This window comes from Myxine glutinosa, chromosome 2, assembly GCF_964187855.1.
Source record: "Myxine glutinosa chromosome 2, kmMyxGlut1.1, whole genome shotgun sequence".
NCBI lineage: Eukaryota > Metazoa > Chordata > Myxini > Myxiniformes > Myxinidae > Myxine > Myxine glutinosa.
This window is the reverse complement of record NC_136262.1, coordinates 28,327,759-28,349,753: the sequence shown is the minus strand read 5'-3', so window position 1 is coordinate 28,349,753 and position 21,995 is coordinate 28,327,759. Positions and strand designations below refer to the sequence as shown.

The window sequence follows — 21,995 nt, the reverse complement described above, 5'->3', positions numbered from 1 at the left end:
CTGGAGTTCCTCAAGGCAATGTTCTCGGCCCTGTGCTTTTCCTGGTCTTCATCAATGATCTCTCCGACTCTCTGGAAAATTTTCTCGATCTCTTTGCTGATGACCCCACCCTTTGCTGCTACATATCTTAACCTTCACATCTGCAGGCAGCAACCTCTTCACTCTTTGTCGACCTGGATAAAATCACAAACTAGTCAAACATGTGGAACATGTCTTTCAATCACGACAAATCTCACACTCTCACTATGTCCCTCCGAAAAGACCATCTGGAAAACCCTCCCATGCACTTTCTCAACAATCCTCTTAAAGAAGTTCTGTCACTCAACCCTCCTCCCCTACCACTCATTCCTCACCACATCCCTTATTTGAACAACTTCCCCTCTATTTTGTCCCTCAGTCATGCTGTTGGTGTCCCGTTGTCTCTACTGTTTCTTTTGTCCTGATCCGTTCAGTGTTCTAGCTCTTCCATGAGTCTTGACCTTGTATACAAAAAAATATATTGTTCTGTCATTCAAGCTCTTGCGTCTCACTATCTGCCATGATCTTTCCTGGGAAAACCACATTTCCAAGCTGGCCTCCAAAGCCAGTCACCTACTGGGCATCATCCGTCGTGCAAAGTCCTTCCTTGGAACCTCTGAGCTCCTCACCACATCCAAAGCTGTCATCTGCAGCTTGATGGAGTGCTGCTCTCCCCTGTGGGCTGGTGCTCCTGCCTCACACCTGGCTCGGCTTCACGCTGTAGAAACCAAAGCTTTCAGAATCATTGGTATCTCCCGTGATGAAGCTGATTCTGAGGGCCTTTCACTCTCTCACCGTGGGCAGGTAGGTGGTCTTTCTGTCTTCTACCGACTCCTCTCTGGTCTAGCTCCCCCAGCTCTGTCTGTGCTCTGTCCCCCAAATATTCCCGCAGGTCGCACAAGATCTGCCTGCAACCCTCTTCTGGTGAAACTGCCAAAATCAAGACTCTCTGCTCGCCTTCACTCCTTCATTCCTCTTTTCTCCTGCCTCTGGAACAACCTCCCACACTCTCTTCAATCCGAATCCCCCCTCCAGGTCTTCAAAACAGCTGTTCACCACCATCTCCTATCTTCCCCCATCCAAAACCTTGATCTTTTCTACCCCAAATCCACCTTTCTCAATCTCCGACTTCATTCCTGAAATTCCTAGTGGTGTTCACTTGTTTTATACCGTGTACCCCTTCCCTTCCCCCCCCCCCCCAACCCCGCCCCAGCCCTCTGCCTTCCACAGATCTACCGATGTCCCTGTTCTCTACTGTTGTTGTGCTTGTGTGCTTCCCCCTCTCTCCCCCTCTTGTCTCCCGCTCCCTTTATTATATGTTTTATGTGTCCGTTTATGTTTTTTGTGTTCAATGTGTTAGCTCTTACACGAGCCTCGACTTTGAATACAAAAAAGAAGAAAAAAAACAAGCGTTACGCCTAGGTCCTCCGTCGGGGAAGTGATGTGAGTTGACAAAGTGGAAGACGCAGAAAACATGCTATGATATGATATTTCGCTCACAAGGTTCAGACATACATGGAGGCAGCCATCTTGGATTTTGACGTGGCGACCCAATTTTCAATAGCTTTCTTCCTTATGCCTAGATACACCCACACACCAGATTAGAAGTTGGTACTTCGCTTATTTTTCAAGATATTCCGCTCACAAGGTTCAGATATATATATGGTGGCGGCCATCTTGGATTTTGACGTGGCGACCAAATTTTCAATAGCGTTCTTCCTTATGCCGAGATACACCCACACACCAAATTAGAAGTTGGTACTTCACTTATTTTTCAAGATATTCCACTCACAAGGTTCAGACATACATGGCGGCGGCCATCTTGGATTTTGACGTGGCGACCCAATTTTAAACAGCGTTCGTCCTTGTGCCTAGATACACCCACACACCAAATTAGAAGTTGGTACTTCGCTTATTTTTCGAGATATTTCGTTCACAAGGTTCAGACATATATATGGTGGCGGCCATCTTGGATTTTGACGTGGCGACCCAATTTTCAATAGCTTTCTTCCTTATGCCGAGATACACCCACACACCAAATTAGAAGTTGGTACTTCCCTTCTTTTTCGAGATATTTTGCTCACAAGTTTCAGACATATATATGGTGGCGGCCATCTTGGATTTTGACGTGGCGACCAAATTTTCAATAGCGTTCTTCCTTATGCCGAGATACACCCACACACCAAATTAGAAGTTGGTACTTCACTTATTTTTCAAGATATTCATCTCACAAGGTTCAGACATACATGGCGGCGGCCATCTTGGATTTTGACGTGGCGACCCAATTTTAAACAGCGTTCTTCCTTGTGCCTCGATACACCCACACACCAGATTAGAAGTTGGTACTTCCCTTCTTTTTCGAGATATTTCGCTCACAAGTTTCAGACATATATATGGTGGCGGCCATCTTGGATTTTGACGTGGCGACCCAATTTTCTATAGCGTTCTTCCTTATGCCGAGGTACACCCACACACCAGATTAGAAGTTGGTACTTCGCTTATTTTTCAAGATATTCATCTCACAAGGTTCAGACATACATGGCATCAGATATACATGGCGGCGGCCATCTTGGATTTTGACGTGGGTTGCACCCACACACCAAATTCGAATGCGGTCCTTCGCTTACGCATGCACGCACGCACACACGCATGCCTGCATGCAAACACGCACGCCCGCACGCACACACGCACGGACACACGGACGGAGGGGAAAGCCATAGTCCCCCTTTCGCTACGCTGTGCGACGGGGGACAAAAAGTGGTTTAAAGCTTTTAAATGGTCAAGGCTCCAAGCTGATCTAATGGGTGTAAAGCACCTTACCGGTCTTTGGGGTCTCAAGGGTCTTTGTGTCTTTTGGGTATTTGGGTATTTTGGGTCATCTGGGTCTTTAAGGGATTTTGAGGTCTTTCAGGGTATTTTGGGTCTTTAGGGGGTCTTGGTGGTCTTAAGGGTCTTGGGTGGACCTAAAAGTTCTTCAAAGGTCTAAGTGGTCTCGGAGGCACAGTCGGTGCCGGAGAGATTGGGGTGGAGGAGGATTTTCTCGGTGCACGTGGGATCGTGAGGAAAAGTGGGAGAGGGAGCAGAAGCTTTTGCTCCTCGTCAAGTTTCGTCTGAGCCGGCCGGAGGCAAAGTGCGGCTTCAGGGTCTTGCAGAAACTGCTCTGGGCAAGTCGTTCATGGAGTTTGGAGACACCCACTGAGAAAGAGAAGAGTGGAGGGGAGGCGCCATCCTCGGGACACGTGGCTGGGGCGAGGCAGCCAGGACGCCATCTGAAACGGGCCTGAATTCCCCTCCTCCCCTCCTCCCCTCCCAGTTTTATTTTACCTTTTATATCCTGCTGAATACTTCTTTATTTTGCTACCCTCTCCCTCCCCTTTGGGATTAGCTAGGATACTGGGGGGGGGGGGGGGGCGTTTAATTGTCTTGTCTGTTTTGCTCCTGTCTGTCCTTTAATTACTTGATCTTTGCCGCTGCAGATCAGCGGGATTTCTTTTCCTTATGATTTAACTTTTCCTTGGTGTTGTACCCTGTTTTTTTTCTTGATTCTGAGTAAAGGATTTGCATTTATTCCCCTGTTTTGAATTTGCATGGCATATCTCGATTGGCATACTGTGTGTTGAAATTTTTTTGGGGGTTGGGGGGGGGGGGGGGGGTGTAAAATTGTGTCAGCATTTGGATGGTAACTTCGCTCGGTCACTTCTGACTGCTCATGCGGTGCGACCTGCCCATGGGGAACGTATTGGTCTCCCGAGCACATCGATTAGCATCTCCGGAGCAATAGGCAGTACCCCGAGCCCTTCACGCAGGAGCTAGGTCATAACACCGCTTCATGGACCGTGTTTTTCAGTTTTATATATATTTGAAGAAGAATAAGAGGACGTTTTGGTCACAAATATACATACATACATAACCATATACGTTTGCTCCATTATAATAAGATATTATATACCATAATGCATTGTAGCATAACAATATGTGTGAGCTTGAAACCAAACCTTTGCCTTCTCTCCCATCACTAAATTTGCATGACCCTTCTTGTACGTCGAGGTACCAGTGCGGCATCATTATACGAACGGACCAGATGGGAATGTGAGATTTTTCTAGACCACAATAACCTTTAAAGGCAATTGTTTAATTCATATATTTCATCGGAAGGCAATGACGGTTCCTTTTCGAAGTTCAAAGCATCTCCCGAGGCTTTCTGTTTATCAGGATTGGCAGTCTGTAGGAGAAGGGTGTGTATGTATCTTCATTAAATTTAGTTCCAAGCCCCACCCAATGGTAAGCCATCGCCCGGTCAGCCATCACCCGCAGGCACGACGGAAAGGCAATACTATAAAAATGCAGAAAGTCAGCACATCTGGGTGTCACAAAAGGATTTTTGGGAAGAGCTGGTGTACACAATAGCTTTCTGTGATGACTCGTGCATTTGCTTCATTTACAATTCCTCTCCTCCATGGAAGATCGAAGCCTGGTGTTGGCTTAGCGGTTGGGGTACCGGCTTGGGATCCTAGGATCCTGGGTTCGTTGACTTAGCGGTTAAGGTACTGGCTTGGGATCCTAGGATCCTGGGTTCTGAATCCCAGTCGATCGCTGAATTAACGCCAGGGGGGTTGAGGTCGGCAAATTGAGTACCAGTTCACTGGTAATTCCCTGTGTGTCACAAGAAGCGACTAACAGGAAGGGCATCCGGCCATAAAACATTGCTTCAATAAGGGGACCACGGTGCCCGAAAAAGGCCAACCCCTGCTCTGCGGGGAAAAATGGCCTCTAAAGCTGGTCATGGAAGATCCTTGCGAATTGCCTTTGAAAAGAGCAATTTGTTGAACATCACTACACAAAGTGATATGGATTATTTCAGATGCATTTCTGTAACCCAAGCTGGGCAGCACAACATATACTATCCACCTGTGGACGACGCATTACTATGGTTTACGACGTCATATTCAATAGCATTGCTCTTACCAATAATATTGATGAAAAATTCATCAAAATATCAGTTGATAAGTCCTTCAAGACACTTTCTGAGACTCGTTATCAATCTATGTGAAACAATGAAAGAGCTTTTCATAAGAAAAGGTGTTCTTATATGGAATGGCCTTGCCATTCAAGTACTGCAGGTTCCACGCTGCGTCGACAACACACCTTATAAACACCAACTGTCCTTGCTCGATTTGACACAGTGCATCTCCGACAAGTCCCAACAGGTTAACAGCTGAGCAAATACACTTTAGTAACTGTTGATCTTGATTGAACAAACAGCAGACTGGGCGTCCATTTTGCAGAGTTGCAGCCACTATCGCATCACGTTTTACTGGAGTTTGAAGCTTTTCCTGGAAATTGAAGTTACAATACTTCCTGCCAAGAGCTGACTGGTGGTTTGAGGTCTTAGTTTAGCAAAAGGTTTATAGGTGTTAGTCTTGGTACAAGTCAAGAGCTGACCGGTTGGTTTGGAATAAGCCAAGAGCTGACTGGTTGGTTTGGAATAAGCCAAGAGCTGACTGGTTGGTTTGGTATAAGCCAAGAGCTGACTGGTTGGTTTGGAATAAGCCAAGAGCTGACTGGTTGGTTTGAGGTCTTAGTTTAGCAAAAGGTTTATAGGTGTTAGTCTTGGTACAAGTCAAGAGCTGACCGGTTGGTTTGGAATAAGCCAAGAGCTGACTGGTTGGTTTGGAATAAGCCAAGAGCTGACTGGTTGGTTTGGTATAAGCCAAGAGCTGACTGGTTGGTTTGAGGTCTTAGTTTAGCAAAAGGTTTATAGGTGTTAGTCTTGGTACAAGTCAAGAGCTGACTGGTTGGTTTGGAATAAGCCAAGAGCTGACTGGTTGGTTTGGAATAAGCCAAGAGCTGACTGGTTGGTTTGGAATAAGCCAAGAGCTGACTGGTTGGTTTGAGGTCTTAGTTTAGCAAAAGGTTTATAGGTGTTAGTCTTGGTACAAGTCAAGAGCTGACCGGTTGGTTTGGAATAAGCCAAGAGCTGACTGGTTGGTTTGAGGTCTTAGTTTAGCAAAAGGTTTATAGGTGTTAGTCTTGGTACAAGTCAAGAGCTGACCGGTTGGTTTGGAATAAGCCAAGAGCTGACTGGTTGGTTTGGAATAAGCCAAGAGCTGACTGGTTGGTTTGAGGTCTTAGTTTAGCAAAAGGTTTATAGGTGTTAGTCTTGGTACAAGTCAAGAGCTGACCGGTTGGTTTGGAATAAGCCAAGAGCTGACTGGTTGGTTTGGAATAAGCCAAGAGCTGACTGGTTGGTTTGGAATAAGCCAAGAGCTGACTGGTTGGTTTGGAATAAGCCAAGAGCTGACTGGTTGGTTTGGAATAAGCCAAGAGCTGACTGGTTGGTTTGGAATAAGCCAAGAGCTGACTGGTTGGTTTGGAATAAGCCAAGAGCTGACTGGTTGGTTTGGAATAAGCCAAGAGCTGACTGGTTGGTTTGAGGTCCTCGTTTAGCAAAACGTCTGGGTTTTGGTCTTGGTATAATAACACGTAGTTGAGGACAAAGTCACTCATCAAATTGATCAGAAACATGAATTCAGGAATTGGTCCATGATTGTGGAACAGCAATACATCGTGCTAAGCTTTTAGTCCAGCAGAATAAATAGTACACAGATTTAAAGGGGAACTAGGTCGGTACCTCGTATAATTGGGTGACGGGGTAGATTGACGGGTACGTGTATATTGGCAAGACTGGAGTGGAAGGTAACCTAGGTATTGATGGCTTGCTGTGTACATATTGTATACATGACTGTGATGTCTGTGAGAGAGTCTGGTAAATTGAAAGTGAATGTGCTGTAAGTGTTTGTTGATTGTTCATTCCTTACTTAACAACCATATTCACCATAAGAAACAAACAAACGAATAAAACATTTATTTTTAAAAATAAAAATAAAGACCCGAGGAATGTCTGCACCTGGTCCCCTGTTCTCCTCCGCACTCATATTCCCCTGTGGCATTAACTCGATAAACCGATGATTTGAATAGAACGCGACGTTGATGGAGCACGGGCAGGATGGGCCAATTGTGGCCTCTTCCTGTGTTGAGGTTCCTGGTGTATTCTTGTACAGTTCGCCCTTTCTCGTGGTCAAGGCCCGATTTGCCCGCGGATATGGAGCATTCAGGGTCGTGTGACATCCCTCTGGTCCTCCAGGCATGCACACCGCATCCCGACCTTGCCATCCCAGTCTGACACTTCATCATAATGTATTCGTTTCACCTTTGCATTCTTCGCTCTTTATGGAATCCGCACGATCTCCATCCTGTCCAACTCCACGGTAACTTCAGAGCCACCTTACGATCCCCTCCTTCCCAGGATTATAGGTAATCTTTCCATTTCGGAAAGCTGTTCATGTTCATCAGGCGAACAGCGAATGCCGTGATTCATGTGTGAAACAGTCAAATATGCGTCTTTCATCACAATGGGGACCTCGGCCAAAATGACTCCTGGCTAAGGTGTGTCTCAAATCAAATCCCTCTCAAGCCAAACATCAGCTACTTTATAATGGGAAATGGTCCTTTTCAACTCTTTTGATGTTCTTTCTATGGATTAAAAAATTGAGATCAGGACTGGAGAGAATCATGGGGAGAAAGACCCTCACACTACTAATGCACGCAGACAGATGAAGGACACAAGGACTCGAGACTTGTTTGGATAAAGCCATTTGTCATCGTCACTCCCTTATTGCAAAATATTTTTTGGGTCAGGTTTGTTTGTGTGTGGGTGGGTGCGTGGGTGTGCTCCTGGTGAAACAGGTTTCATTTGTGGCCCTGCCTTTCCGCAGCGGTTGCTTTTCGACGTGGCACGAGATGATGTTTTCAGGTTTTGTAGCTTTTAGTGTCACGTTTAGCTTCCAGGTTAATGCTTTGGCCTGGCCTGGTTCACGATCAGGCATTAATGTGCCGGAAGAGGGAAATGTTCTCATTATTTGTTGATGCATTTTGGTGGGCTGGCCTACTCCTCTGAGCCGTCAAGCCTGGGCTTGAATCAAAACGAAGCTATAAACTGTCATCCTGGTGTTTCGCACGCAGGGCGAGGCATTCATGTCCGCGTCGTCCATCGGAGGGACATATTAACCTCGGTGTCCTATATCCCATAATTAGTTGGTGGAGATTAAAGGTCCCATGGTGCCCTTCACCAGAAGTAGGTGAGTCATTGCCAGCGCACCTTGAACAGATGACAAGTCCATTTCCTTACTGACTGTTGGGAAGGCAATGACAAACCACCTAGCAATGGGTCACCTAAATAAATAGGTGAACGGGGTCATCCAGGTAAATACCCCAGCCAGGCTCTGCATTGTGAAATGCTGTGTCTTCTTACCCTCGCCAAAGGAGAGGCTATTGCATTTGGGTCCGTTTGTCAGTTTGTCCGCACACAATGTACTGACGTAGGCCACAAACGCCTCTTAGTGGTAGCCGCCTGTTGTTGTTTCCTGGGGCTGCTGGTTGCAATATTTTCTGGAAGTACGATTGTGTCAGTTCACCAAAATCGAATCGTTTCTTCCTCGTCACACACACAACCTGTCCACGAAGTTTCCTCCAAATCCATCTAATTTTTTGAGATATCCTGCTATTTGTTGGTTTTAGCCCGATCTCTCAATGGTGAAGAATCACTTTAAAATAATTAAATAATTCTCATATCCGAATCCATATTCAGATTTTCATCAAAGTGGAATCTGTTTGTCCTTGTCACACACCCAACCTCTCCACCAAGTTTCGTTCAAATCCATCCACAACTTTTTGAGATATCCTGCTATGTATTGGGATATCTCAAAACGTTGTGGACGGATTTCGACGAAACTTGGTGGAGAGGTTGTGTCTGTGACAAGGAAGAATCAAATCGATCCGAATAATAACAATAACAAGAGCGAAGTCGATGAAACACTATCGCCTACGCGCTTCCCACCTTAAGCAAGGTTGAAAATGGCAAAACGTTTCACCAAGAATGACCCAATATAAAAATTTGAGTCAATTTTTTCCCCCGTTTTGACTCCCGTGACATTCTAGGAGGTCATTAACCAGGGGTCAAATCCAAAAAATCGTTGAATATGCCATGCGTCCCCAGTGTGGATTGCATGCACACAAAGTTTTTATTTAAAAATGTTTCAAAATGTGCTCGCAATTGCATTTTTTGGTATTCAATATTTTGACCCTGCTCCAGGGGGTGAGGCCAAAATGATACTACTCTCTTGCACCTGCTTGCCAAGTTGTGATCATTATCACCAAATCTGGGGAATTTCTGCACAACCGTTCAGGAGGAGATAGTGTGATGGACAGACAGATGGACGGACGTTTAAAAAAAAAAAAGCATGAGGATAAGAAGAGCATTTAACGATGCAGAACATTGCAGGGGTATATAGATTTGAGTAGATCTGAGAGCCAGTGCCAATTCACTCACTGACTGTCACCCAGAATGCATCAATGCTACCCAGGTGAAAGAAATGGACAATCCCTGAGGACTGGTTTTCATTATTTTTTTTTGCTTAGCATCGACTATTTTTGAGATTTTGTCGATTAAAAACTCAGATGAGATTAGAAAATACATTTTTATAAAGTAAGCATTTTATTTTACACGCACAATTGATAGCGCAACTGACTTCAATGCTGTGCAAAGGTGCATGTGTCGGATACATTCAATGTGGAGTAAATGTGTTGAGATTCCGTAGCATGTCACGTCACATTATGGGCTCAGGAGGTGGTGAGCATAACACCACAGTGTGGTCTTTCTTGTTATTCCACATGTTATTAGATCTTTTGAGGTCCCTCATCTGAGTAACACTCGACCGAAACAAATCTAATGGAAATATGATGCAACAAACCCGGGCAGTGCATAATCAGCAGAGGCCTATAGGCCTGATGTCTTAGGCCCACTACAAAACCAATATGGCGGCTATATTATTTTGTCTGGGTGCCATTGTGGGTGGAGTCAAGCGACAGATGTGGGTGTGGTCCGGCAGCTGTCTGACCAATGGGTGCACATTTCAAAAATCAACCCCGAACAAGAACAACAATAGCAATGACGAGCTGTTGTAGACCTGTGATATGTCACAGGTAAAACATATATTATTAGTATATATATGTATTTTTTTGTGTCGCAGGTTGTGACCACAGTGCAGTCATTCTTGTTATTTAATAACAGATGCTATAGATCATTATTACCCCCGTTAGACTTTGTCTGAAACATGGGCTTATGGATTGGGTCTCATCCGTCCATCCGCAACCATATCTCGGAGATGTGGGAACATCATTTTGTTTCGAGATCCGAACCAAGATGGCCGACTTGTTCGCCGAACTGGATGACCCCATTCACCTATATTTAAACGCCATTTTGTTACTTAAACGTGACTACAACCATTTATCAGACATGCATGGTTCGATGTTGTTCAAACTTGGCACAAGCAGAGTACATGATGGCATACACATGCACCTCCCTTTATTTTGCGATCTGATGAAAGATGGCTGACTGGTAGACTGGCGACCATTTTAGTTTCAAACTAGAATGGCATTCAGTCGAGAGCGTCCCTCCGCCAGGTGAACAGTTTACGTTTTGTATCTCAGAGTAGACGAAAATCACAATGCAGAATCACATTCAATCAAAATCATCCGTCCACAACTTTTTGAGATATCTTGTTCACAGATAAACAAACAGATAGACAGACGTGAAAACATAATCTTCATCCACCTTTGGTGGTGGAGGTAAAGACCCAGGATTGAACACGTCCTCAAGCATTTCTCAGACACGCATTTACCGATGTTGTCCAAACTTGGCACACAGATAATGAATGATGGTTTACATATGCACATCATTTCTTTTCGAGATCAGATTCAATATGGCCAACTGGTGGCCATTTTGTAACATAAACATGCCCCCAACCATTTCTTAGACATGCACGGATCGACTTTGTTCAAACTTGGTACAAAGACAGCACATGAGACAAAACATATACAAAATATTTTGTTTTGTAATCCGTCCAAAGATGGCCAACTTGTGGCCTTTAACTCCGTACTGCAAAATTACAAAAACCATGGGGGCTGTGACATTTATGCCTTTTTCTCCTTTTTCAGAGAGAACGGGAGAGAGGGGGAGAGGAAGAGAGGAAGAGAGGAAGAGAGGAAGAGAGGAAGAGAGGAAGAGAGGAAGAGAGGAAGAGAGGAAGAGATGGAGAGAGAGGGAGAGAGAGGGAGAGAGAGAGAGAGAGAGAGAGAGAGAGAGAGAGAGAGAGAGAGAGAGAGAGAGAGAGAGAGAGAAAGAGAAAGAGAAAGAGAGAGAGAAAGAGAGAGAGAGAGAGAGAGAGAGAGAGAGAGAGAGAGAGAGAGAGAGAGAGAGAGAGAGAGAGAGAAAGAGAAAGAGAAAGAGAAAGAGAAAGAGAAAGAGAAAAAGAGGAGGAAGAGGAGGAAGAGGAGGAAGAGGAAAAACATTTTCCAAACACTCGGTTTATCTTGTCTGGGAAGTTTTCTACTTGGCATTTTCTGGGAAGTTTGGCTACGAGCTTCGTACATAGCATTTCTTGGAAGCACCTTGAATGACCTGGGATGTCCACTGGAATGGAATCGAAGCAGATGACATGGTGGCCTGATTGAAAAAAAAACCCGACAACAAAAACCTAGAACGGTACTCGGTAGAGCACACACCTCCACCTGGCTGAGCAGTTTGTTTTGTATCCACTGATCGGTCGGATCTGGATCCGGACCTGAACCAACATCTAATCGGCTTGTTCTTGTCACCTGTCAAACTCATCCACCAAGTTTAGTCATAACCCGTTCACAACATTTTGAAATATCATGTTATATATCGTTCTTGACCCGATCACTCAATGGTGAAGATTCACTTTAAAAAACAATAAACAAGCAAACCACCATGATAATAAATTGATAGTGACAAACAATTTAAAAAATAAAAAGACGAAGCATTGCCATTTAATCCACAAAACAGTACAAACGCCATGGTACCACAACACCGCCACAAAACCACTTTGTGAGAAGCCAATGTGTTCTTTATTTACACGAAATGTTTCCACTAGTGCACAAAGGGAGGCCTGTGACCCCTCGACATCACTTTCACATGACTGGTGTTGTGGAGGAATTTGACGACTTGATTCGATCCCGAAATAACCCTTAATCTTGAGACTAAAGTAATGACTTCCTCCTGCCTCCACCGGCCCGCTATGCCAACAATTTGGGTTTCTCGTAGATTAGATTATGGGGACGTTGCCATGTGCCGTGTGATCTGGCTTCGCACGGCTTTCTTGTTAAGCCGACACTCGAAAGGAGATTATTGAACCCCAAGTGACCACTATCTGGAAACTATCGGCCTGTACACCTAAAGGCTTCACTAGGCCACAAGTTGTTTGAGGTTTACTGAAGTTAACAATGAATTACCACCAATGTAGCATTTATTGTACACCGATTTATTGTACCGCGGTCTATGCCATCAGGCTAACCCCTGGTCTAGCAGGGAAAATGGCCTTAAAATGCCTGTTGTTGTTGTGTAGGTTTATGCCATCTCCAGACGCTCCATGACGTCATTGCCGGGCACCGAAGGGGGCCCGGCAACGACGCGCGCTGAAAGGGAGTACTCAGTTTTCACTCCGGTTGTTTGTTTGTTTGTTGTACACCGCTCCTTTCATATGCTATCTCCAGGCGCTGCATGACGTCATTGCTGGGCACCGAAAGGGGCCCGGCAATGACGCGCGCTGAAAGGGAGTACTCAGTTTTCACTCCGGTTTCTTTCTTGTTTGTTTGTCCGGGCGATATCTCAGCCATCCTTCGAGCTAGGAAGCTAAAATTATTTCGGCACAATAGTGAGCAAGTACTTTGGAAAAAACGGTATTTTTTGTTTTTTTATATATTAATTCATTGATTAATTACTTAATTATTATCGATTCATTAAGTACTTATTTATTTCCTTTCTCTTCTGGGCATCATCTCAGGCACCTTTTGAGTTAGGAAGATGATATTTGGACATGACAATGACCAAGTGATTTGGCTGTAAAGGCTATTTCTGGTTTATTGATTAATCAATTAATCGATTAACATCTTAATTAATTATTTTTAAAATTACAGATTCGGATGAAATGGTGGTGGTTTCGGTATTCTATTAGCCAATTGATTAATAATTTAATTATTTTACGATTATTATTTATTTATTTTCATTATTAATCATTTATTTATTTCCTTTCTCATCTGGGCAATATCTCAGGCACCTTTTGAGCTCGGAAGCTGATACTTGGACACGACAATGACCAAGTGATTTGGCTGTAAAAGGTATTTTTGTTTTTTTGATTAATCAATTACAGTAATCGATTTATTAATTTATTGATTAATGAATTAATGATTTATTTATTTCAATTAATGACTTATTTAATTAATTTGGAAAAAGTTACAGCTTCGGATGAAACACTGGTGGTTGAGGTATGCTATCAGCCAATTGATTAACAAATTATTTTATGATCATTATGTATTGATTTTAATTATGCAATTAATCAATCAATTATTGTACACTTCTCCCTCCCAATACCATCTCTTTGTGCCGTGCTGGTGGATGTTATTTATTTATTTGGCATGGGGGCAGTGTACTTTGTATCTGAACTTGTTTATTGATTAGTCAATTAATTATTTAATTATTCGATTAATTACTATTTTTTACGGCATAGAGAGAAGAGAGGGAGAGCGGGATGGTAGTTTCATGGATCCAGGCGGTCAGCTATGCGTCCAGGGTGTTGTCATTAGTCACTGTGCTCCCCAGGTAACCAAACATCTCCACCCTGACGGGTGCCATTTAGAATGCACCAAATGGAGGCTGGTTGAAGACCAAATGGAGTACCACCATCTTGATAACGATGAAGTGCACAGATAACAATGAAGTGTCATGTCCACCGGTTGCACTAGGTGGCATAGAAGAGCAAGGAGGAGAGCGATGTGCATCACAAAAGGGCTCTACCAGGCTTCGGGAAAAGGGGCGGAGCTATGAACGCCTCGATTGGTGGAGGGTTGGCAAGAAAGTGGAAGGGGGTGCGGGGGTCTGTATCTCAGGTTCAGTGCGCTTGGATCATGCTGATTATGAGGAGGACTAGAGAATTCTGAGCAGATTTCGAGAGCACTAAAGAGTGTTTCTGAGTCATGCTCTGAGGAGAACTTTGGGGAATAGCATCGCAGCAGACTTTAATAGACTTTAGTTTATTTTTCAACTTCTATGGTCCCCAGCTCATCCGAAGAGCACCACAGACCTAGCAACACCTCCTCCTTCAAATATTCAAAAGTTCCACAAAGGCTCCAAAAGCTCTCTTCACAAGCACACGCGGGCCACAAGCAGCCAAACTACCCGAGACGAAAACCAAGAGAGCAAGCCAGCTGCCTTCTTCTTCCTCTCCCTCGAACCTGCTTGCTCTCACGTCACACTGGCCAATCGCCGATCTCTATTACATCACTCTATGTCCTCCCGACCAATGACAAACCTCGGGGCGTGGCCTAACGGCCTGCGCTATATAGAAGCGGGGCTTAGTTGCCGATTACGATTCCTTGGAGGCGGGGTTTAGTCTGCTCCTGAATTTTGGGTTTCTGTCGGCAGTTATGTCGGTTGTTGTTGTTAGCTGCGACGAGCAGCTCTATGAGAGGACTGCGTTGTTGTTCTTGTTGTTGGGGTGCCTTTTTGAATAGTGCATGCGCATACACTCGGACGTGCGTTGGTATGAGGTAAGAACTAAGAACATCGCGGACTAAAATCCCGATTTGTTTGAAGAAACCAGAATAAATTTAGCAACAAAGACAACATGAATGTTTTCATATCAATCTCGTTTCACAGAACTTGACACAAATTAGGTGTAATTATTGAATAGCGCATGCGCATACACTCGGACTTCCCTTACCGACCAAGCCCGTTTCAAATTATCCCTCTGCCACCCAGAATTAACATTAATAAATAACATTAATGAATTAACATTAACATTAACAGAAATAACATTCACGTCCATACATTATATGTAATCAGTTGATGAAGCATGTTGCATCACAAAACAAAGGACAAGACCAGAACTGAAAGACAAAAAGACGCTAGTGCATGCGTATAATTTAATGACTGGTCGAATTTGGTAGCGCATATTGCAACGGATATCCTCATGATTCTACACATCGCAGCTGGTGACCACACTGTGGTCATTTTTCTCTTGTTTAAATAATAACATAGGCAAAGGTCACAGGGGGCAATCACATACTGGGAGAAACTAGCCTTCATAATAAAATCACTATGACATCATAATAAAAAAATTCTACAGGAGGAGGCGCTCCGATGGTGAAAATTCCCTGTCAATCGGACCAACGGTTGCCGAGAAAATGAATTTTCAAAATGCAGACACGTACGCAACCGATCGCCTAACCCTGATTTTTCGCTTCGCGAGCGCAGGGTAAAAATGGAGAAAACATCATTTTGTTTTTGTTTAAATCATTTATTAAAAATTTCACACAAGCATGATACATTTAATATCATTAGAAGGTACAACACACATATGAACAAAAGGTGGGAGTGGAGAGGAAGCCGTAGCCAGAGGTACTCCTGGAGGTGAGGTGGAGAGAGGGCAGTGCAAGGAGAGTGAGGAAGAGTTTTTGATAAAGATAACAACCCCACCACCAGGACGAGGCTCAGGTCTATCATACCAGAGGAGGGAGTAACCAGGGAGAGATATTAATGAATCAGAATGTTATGTCTTTGTTATGAAGATGCGGACACGCAGAGAGCATCAAGCACCATCTTTATTCCAGGCAGCGACAACGCAGGCCTCAATCGGCCCCGCCCACAGCGGCCTTGCTTGGCCCCGCCCACAGTGGCCTCACTCGGCCGTACACGGCACTACACTCCTCCCCCCTTAAGTCACATAGTCTTTCAAATACGCTGGTCGCACAATGCGTCTCGAATCTTTGATCATTCATTTTCAAATATGTTGGTCTTCCTTCTCCCTAATCCTCCTCATCGTCCTCTCGATCTTTTCTTGGTTCCTCTTCTTCAGAAAAATAGGCGTCTCTGATTGAGCCATGGTAGCATTGAGGGGGAGCGTCTCCTTGAGCTAGATGACCGTCTCCTTGAGCGGGAGCGTCTCCTTGAGTGAGATGACCGTCTCCTTGAGTGAAATGACCATCTCTTTGAGCCAAGTCTCTTACATGGCCTGTAGCTCCTCACTCTCTTCCGCGTGGACCCACTTCTCCCGCTTCTGGTCCGCTTGAGCGAGTGACGTCTTCTGCAGGATCTCGATCTGTTGGTGGCTCTCCAATTAAATCGGATAATGTGAGGCCTTCTCAGGTGGAAAAGTCGAGTCTTTCCAGGTCCCCGTTTGGAAATGATTGTCCATTGAGCAAGTAGGCTCTTCAAGAAGCCTCTCCTCAGTGAAAGACATGAAAGCCGCTTGGAGTTTGCAAAAAAGCACCGAAAGGACTCTCAGACTGTGAGAAACAAGATTCTGTGGTCTGATGAAACCAAGATTGAACTGTTTGGCTTCCGTCTGACCACTCTGCCATAAAGCCCAGATCGGTGGAGTGTTGCAGTGATGGTTGTCCTTCTGGAAGTTTCTCCCATGTCCACACAGGATCTCTGGAGCTCAGCCACAGTGACCATCGGGTTCTTGGTCACCTCTCTTACCAAGGCCCTTCTCCCCCGATTGCTCAATTTGGCCGGGCGGCCAGCTCTAGGAAGAGTCCTGGTTGTTCCAAACTTCTTCCATTTAAGAATTATGGAGGCCACTGTGCTCTTGGGAACCTTCAATGCAGCAGAATTTTTTTTGTAGGCTTCCCCAGATCTGTGCCTCGACACAATCCTGTCTCTGAGCTCAGCAGGCAGTTCCTTCGACCTCATGGCTTGGTTTTTGCTCTGATATGCATTGTCAGCTGTGAGACCTTATATAGACAGGTGTGTGCCTTTCTAAATCATGTCCAATCAATTGAATTTACCACAGGTGGACTCCAATCAAGGTGTATAAACATCTCAAAGATGATCAAGAGAAATGGGAGGAACCTGAGCTAAATTTCAAGTGTCATAGCAAAGGGTCTGAATACTTATGTCAATGTGATGTTTCAGTTTTTTCTTTTTAATAAATTTGCAAAACTTTCTAAAATCCTGTTTTCTCTTTGTCATTATGGGGTATTGAGTGTAGATTGATGAGGGAAAAAATGAATTTGAACGATTTCAGCATAAGGCTGCAACATAACAAAATGTGAAAAAAGTGAAGGGGTCTGAATACTTTCTGAATGCACTGTATATATACGTACACACATATAATCTACTATTGTAATGGTTCTTTGTCTAAATAATGCATTCATTGCAGTGAAGACAGAGGAGTTTGGTCGAATGTTCTTTTCCTATGCAATGTTGCGGTCCATGTTTCCGTAGAGCGCACACCTTGAATATAGTCTCTCTTCTCGCATCTCCCTGGCAGCACACTACCATGGCTGAAGGGGATTACGACTTCCTCATCAAACTACTCATCCTTGGAGACTCTGCCACTGGGAAAAGCTGCTTTCTGTGCCGGTACACAGACAACACCTTCTGCAACCAGTTTGTCACAACTGTGGGCATCGACTTTAAAGAAAAGAATGTGGTGAGATTGCACCTTGAACTCTTTATCTTGGGGTCAGTTTCAGTTAAGATCTATATTGTATCTTGCAATTTTAACCTTCCACGACTGGCATTTGATGCATTTTTGTACACGAAGGTAAGTGTGAGTTGAGAAAACATTTTTGGGATAAAGGTACAGGGAAATGTAATGCAGGGAATACAGGGAAGAAGATTTGGAGGAGTTGTGAGTGAGGAAGGCGGTCGAAAATTGTGACCATTTTTCTTAAGCAATACAGAGTGTTCCAAAAAGACCCGGACAACTTTGGTTGTTAATATATTTGGTACCACAAATGATACAACAATACCTTTTGTTATATATGATGCAGAAAATCAATGTTTTCTTTATTTTCAGGTCTGGTGGTTTAATGTAAAATAAAATGGCGACTCTGCAGGAGAAAGCTCAGCACGTCGAATGGTTCATCGAGACGAGATCCGACACACAAGTTCAGTGTAATTTCCGTACAAGGTATGGAAGGAATCCGCCATCACGGACTAGTATCAGAGAGTGGTACAAGAGGTTTAAGGAGACAGTAAGTTGTCAGAAACAGAAAGTACCGGTCGACCAAGAACAAGTGCAGCAGACGTTGAACAGTGCGTGAATCATTTCAACAAAGTTCCAGGAAATCAATCGACGCGCATCCAGAGAACTGGAACTACAAAGCACCACTGTACACAATATTTTGCATAAAATACTGAAGCTTTGGGCCTATAAGGTGCAGATTCTGCAGGAATGCAAACCAAATGACGCACCCAAACACAAGGCGTTTTCTTTGGAAATGTTCAGTCGCATAGAGGATGATGAAGATTACCTGAAAAAGGTCATGTTAACAGACAAACCTTGCTTTCATGTATTGGAGAAGGTCAACCGGCACAATGTGAAGATCAGGGGTTCTGAAACCCCCACGCGGTCATTGGAAACATACGCTACAGTCCAAAGATCAATGTGTGGTGTGGCCTTCCCCATGATCGCTTGGTGGATCCGTTTTTCTTTGCGGAGGAAACAGTGACCTCAACAATTTAAATGAACACGTTGGAAGGATTCACCTTCCCAAAGATTGAAGACCTGCAACCTAATCTCATTTGAGTGAGAATCAAAGGGTATCGTTGTGTCATTTGTGGTTCTAAATATATACATTAACAACCAAAGTTGTCCGGGTCTTTTTGGAACACCTGTGCATGGATGGACCCGTTCTGTTTATTTATCGATGTTTCATGAGAAGCACACACACATGGTCATTTTGCACAAAAAAAACTATCTGGGAGCATGTTTTTGCCTTGAATTTGAAAAATTAAAAATTGGAATTTTCTTCCCTTGAAAGTTTAAAAAAGGACAAAACTATAGTTATGGAGGTTGTGCAAAGTCAAACAACAACAGCAACAACGAATATAAGGAACAAAGAAATTGGACACAAGAGGAAGCCATTTGGTCCATGTCTGTGCATCAATTCAATAAATAGTAAATCTATTCATCATCGATGATACAAACCAATTCACCATTTTACCCAATTTAATCGATGGTGATGGAGTGGGTGGGGTGAGGGGAGCACGTCGGGGTGGGATTCTCCTCCATTACAACCCCAGATTCTTCTTCTTTTGTGTTTAACTCCCCAAGACTTCATATAATCCCTAATTTTCATTATTCATACCCATCCAAGCACCTTACATTTATTTATTTATGTTCGCATCCTCCCCACTCCTCCCTAGTGCGACATTCTCCCACTCACAGCTATTATTTGCTTCCTATCACTAATCCAGTTAGCTACTCTACCATCAACCCACCAAGCATTCACCTTGGTTAACAATTCCTCACTCCCACGTGGTACCTTATCAAATGCCTTCTTAAAGTCAAGATGTCCTACACCTACATCTACTGCACCTACTACTACAAGACTACAACTACAAATCCTACTGTAACTTAACTTATCAAAACCCTACTGCACCTACTACTACATCTACTACACCTACATCTACACCTACATCTACATCTACATATCAGAAATTTAACTTAATCAGAAACCTTAGAACTGCAATAAATTTGTTAAACATGACCTTTCTTAGGTAAATCCGTGCTAACTTCCTTGATTTAGTTTTAAATTATTCAAATAGTTCCCTATCGAATTCCTAATTAACGTCTTCAACACCTGAACTTAAATGAACAGGTCCATAGTTCCCCAAATCCTCTCTGGATCCTTTGTTAAATAACGATGTTTAATTTGCTTCTCTCCGATCATCTTTCTCCTGTCCCGACTGCAATGAGCTGTTAAAAGATATCTGTCAACAGCGTATCTGCTCCGTTAACATCAATCTTATCTGCTCTGTTAACATAAATCTTGTCTGCTCTCTTAACATTGAGCTTATCTGCTCTGTTAACATCAAGATTATCTGCTCTGTTAACATCAAGATTATCTGCTCTCTTAACATAAATCCTATCTGCTCTGTTAACATAAATCTTGTCTGCTCTGTTAACATTGAGCTTATCTGCTCTGTTAACATCAAGATTATCTGCTCTGTTAACATCAAGATTATCTGCTCTGTTAACATAAATCTTATCTGCTCTGTTAACATAAATCTTGTCTGCTCTGTTAACATTGAGCTTATCTGCACTGTTAACATCAAATTTATCTGCTCTGTTAACATCAATCTTATCTGCTCTGTTAACATAAATCTTGTCTGCTTTGTTAACTTTGAGCTTATCTGTTCTGTTAACATCAAATTTATCTGCTCTGTTGACTTAAATCTTGTCTGCTCTGTTAACTTTGAGCTTATCTGTTCTGTTAACATCAAACTTATCTGTTCTGTTAACTTAAATCTTATCTGCTCTGTTAACATAAATCTTCTCTGCTCGATTAACTTTGAGCTTATCTGTTCTGTTAACATCAAACGTATCTGCTCTGTTAACTTAAATCTTGTCTGCTCTGTTAACATTGAGCTTATCTGCACTGTTAACATCAAACCTATCTGCTCTGTTAACATCAATCTTATCTGCTCTGTTAACATCAAGATTACCTGCATGGTTAACATCAAGATTATCTGCTCTGTTAACATCAAGATTATCTGCTCTGTTAACATCACTTATCTGCTCTGTTAACATCAAGATTATCTGCTCTGTTAACATCAAGATTATCTGCCCTGTTAACATCAAGATTATCTGCCCTGTTAACATCAAGATTATCTGCTCTGTTAACATCAAACTTATCTGCTCTGTTAACATCAAGATTATCTGCTCTGTTAACATCAAGATTATCTGCTCTGTTAACATCAAGATTATCTGCTCTGTTAACATCAAGATTATCTGCCCTGTTAACATCAAGATTATGTGCTCTGTTAACATCAAACTTATCTGCTCTGTTAACATCAAGATTATCTGCTCTGTTAACATCAAGATTATCTGCTCTGTTAACATCAAGATTATCTGCTCTGTTAACATCAAGATTATCTGCTCTGTTAACATCAAGATTATCTGCTCTGTTAACATCGCTTATCTGCTCTGTTAACATCAAGATTATCTGCTCTGTTAACATCAAGATTATCTGCTCTGTTAACATCAAGATTATCTGCTCTGTTAACATCAAGATTATCTGCCCTGTTAACATCAAGATTATCTGCTCTGTTAACATCAAGATTATCTGTTCTGTTAACATCACTTATCTGCTCTGTTAACATCAAGATTATCTGCTCTGTTAACATCAAGATTATCTGCCCTGTTAACATCAAGATTATCTGCCCTGTTAACATCAAGATTATCTGCACTGTTAACATCAAGATTATCTGCTCTGTTAACATCAAGATTATCTGCTCTGTTAACATCACTTATCTGCTCTGTTAACATCAAGATTATCTGCTCTGTTAACATCAAGATTATCTGCCCTGTTAACATCAAGATTATCTGCCCTGTTAACATCAAGATTATCTGCTCTGTTAACATCAAGATTATCTCCTCTGTTAACATCAAGATTATCTGCTCTGTTAACATCAAGATTATCTGCTCTGTTAACATCACTTATCTGCTCTGTTAACATCAAGATTATCTGCTCTGTTAACATCAAGATTATCTGCCCTGTTAACATCAAGATTATCTGCCCTGTTAACATCAAACTTATCTGCTCTGTTAACATTGTTACGTGGTCCCCTCAGTGCATACCAGGTCTCGGTGACCCCCGGACCGTGAGAGGACCTTCGCCAGCAAATAGTATTAGATAGGCGCATTCGCCACGCAATCCATAGGAATTTCACCCAGGCGACAACTGATGTGCAAGTATATATTTCCAATGGTAATGATACCAAACACTTTCAAAGACACAACCACGGAGATTTTCCCCGAGCAATCAACAATACACAACCAGGCACAATCAATATTACAACCATGTGAACTCATCTACACAAACTCTAA

The 21,995-nt window shown here is 43.1% G+C and overlaps 1 protein-coding gene across 7 annotated transcripts in view; it reads left to right on the top strand.

Annotated features, from left to right (window-relative positions):
* RAB27B (RAB27B, member RAS oncogene family) overlaps positions 1–21,995 on the top strand; it is a 50,992-nt gene that overhangs the window by 12,614 nt on the left and 16,383 nt on the right. For 4 of the 7 annotated variants that reach the window (XM_068108560.2, XM_068108564.2, XM_068108561.2 and 1 more), the window contains one exon: positions 17,427–17,588. In XM_068108560.2, the coding sequence (XP_067964661.2) occupies positions 17,427–17,588 (162 nt within the window). Of the gene's footprint in view, positions 1–13,207; positions 13,273–17,380; positions 17,589–21,995 lie in introns of all 7 variants that reach the window. The other 3 variants (XM_068108562.2, XM_068108563.2, XM_078773036.1) reach the window with 2 other exon arrangements.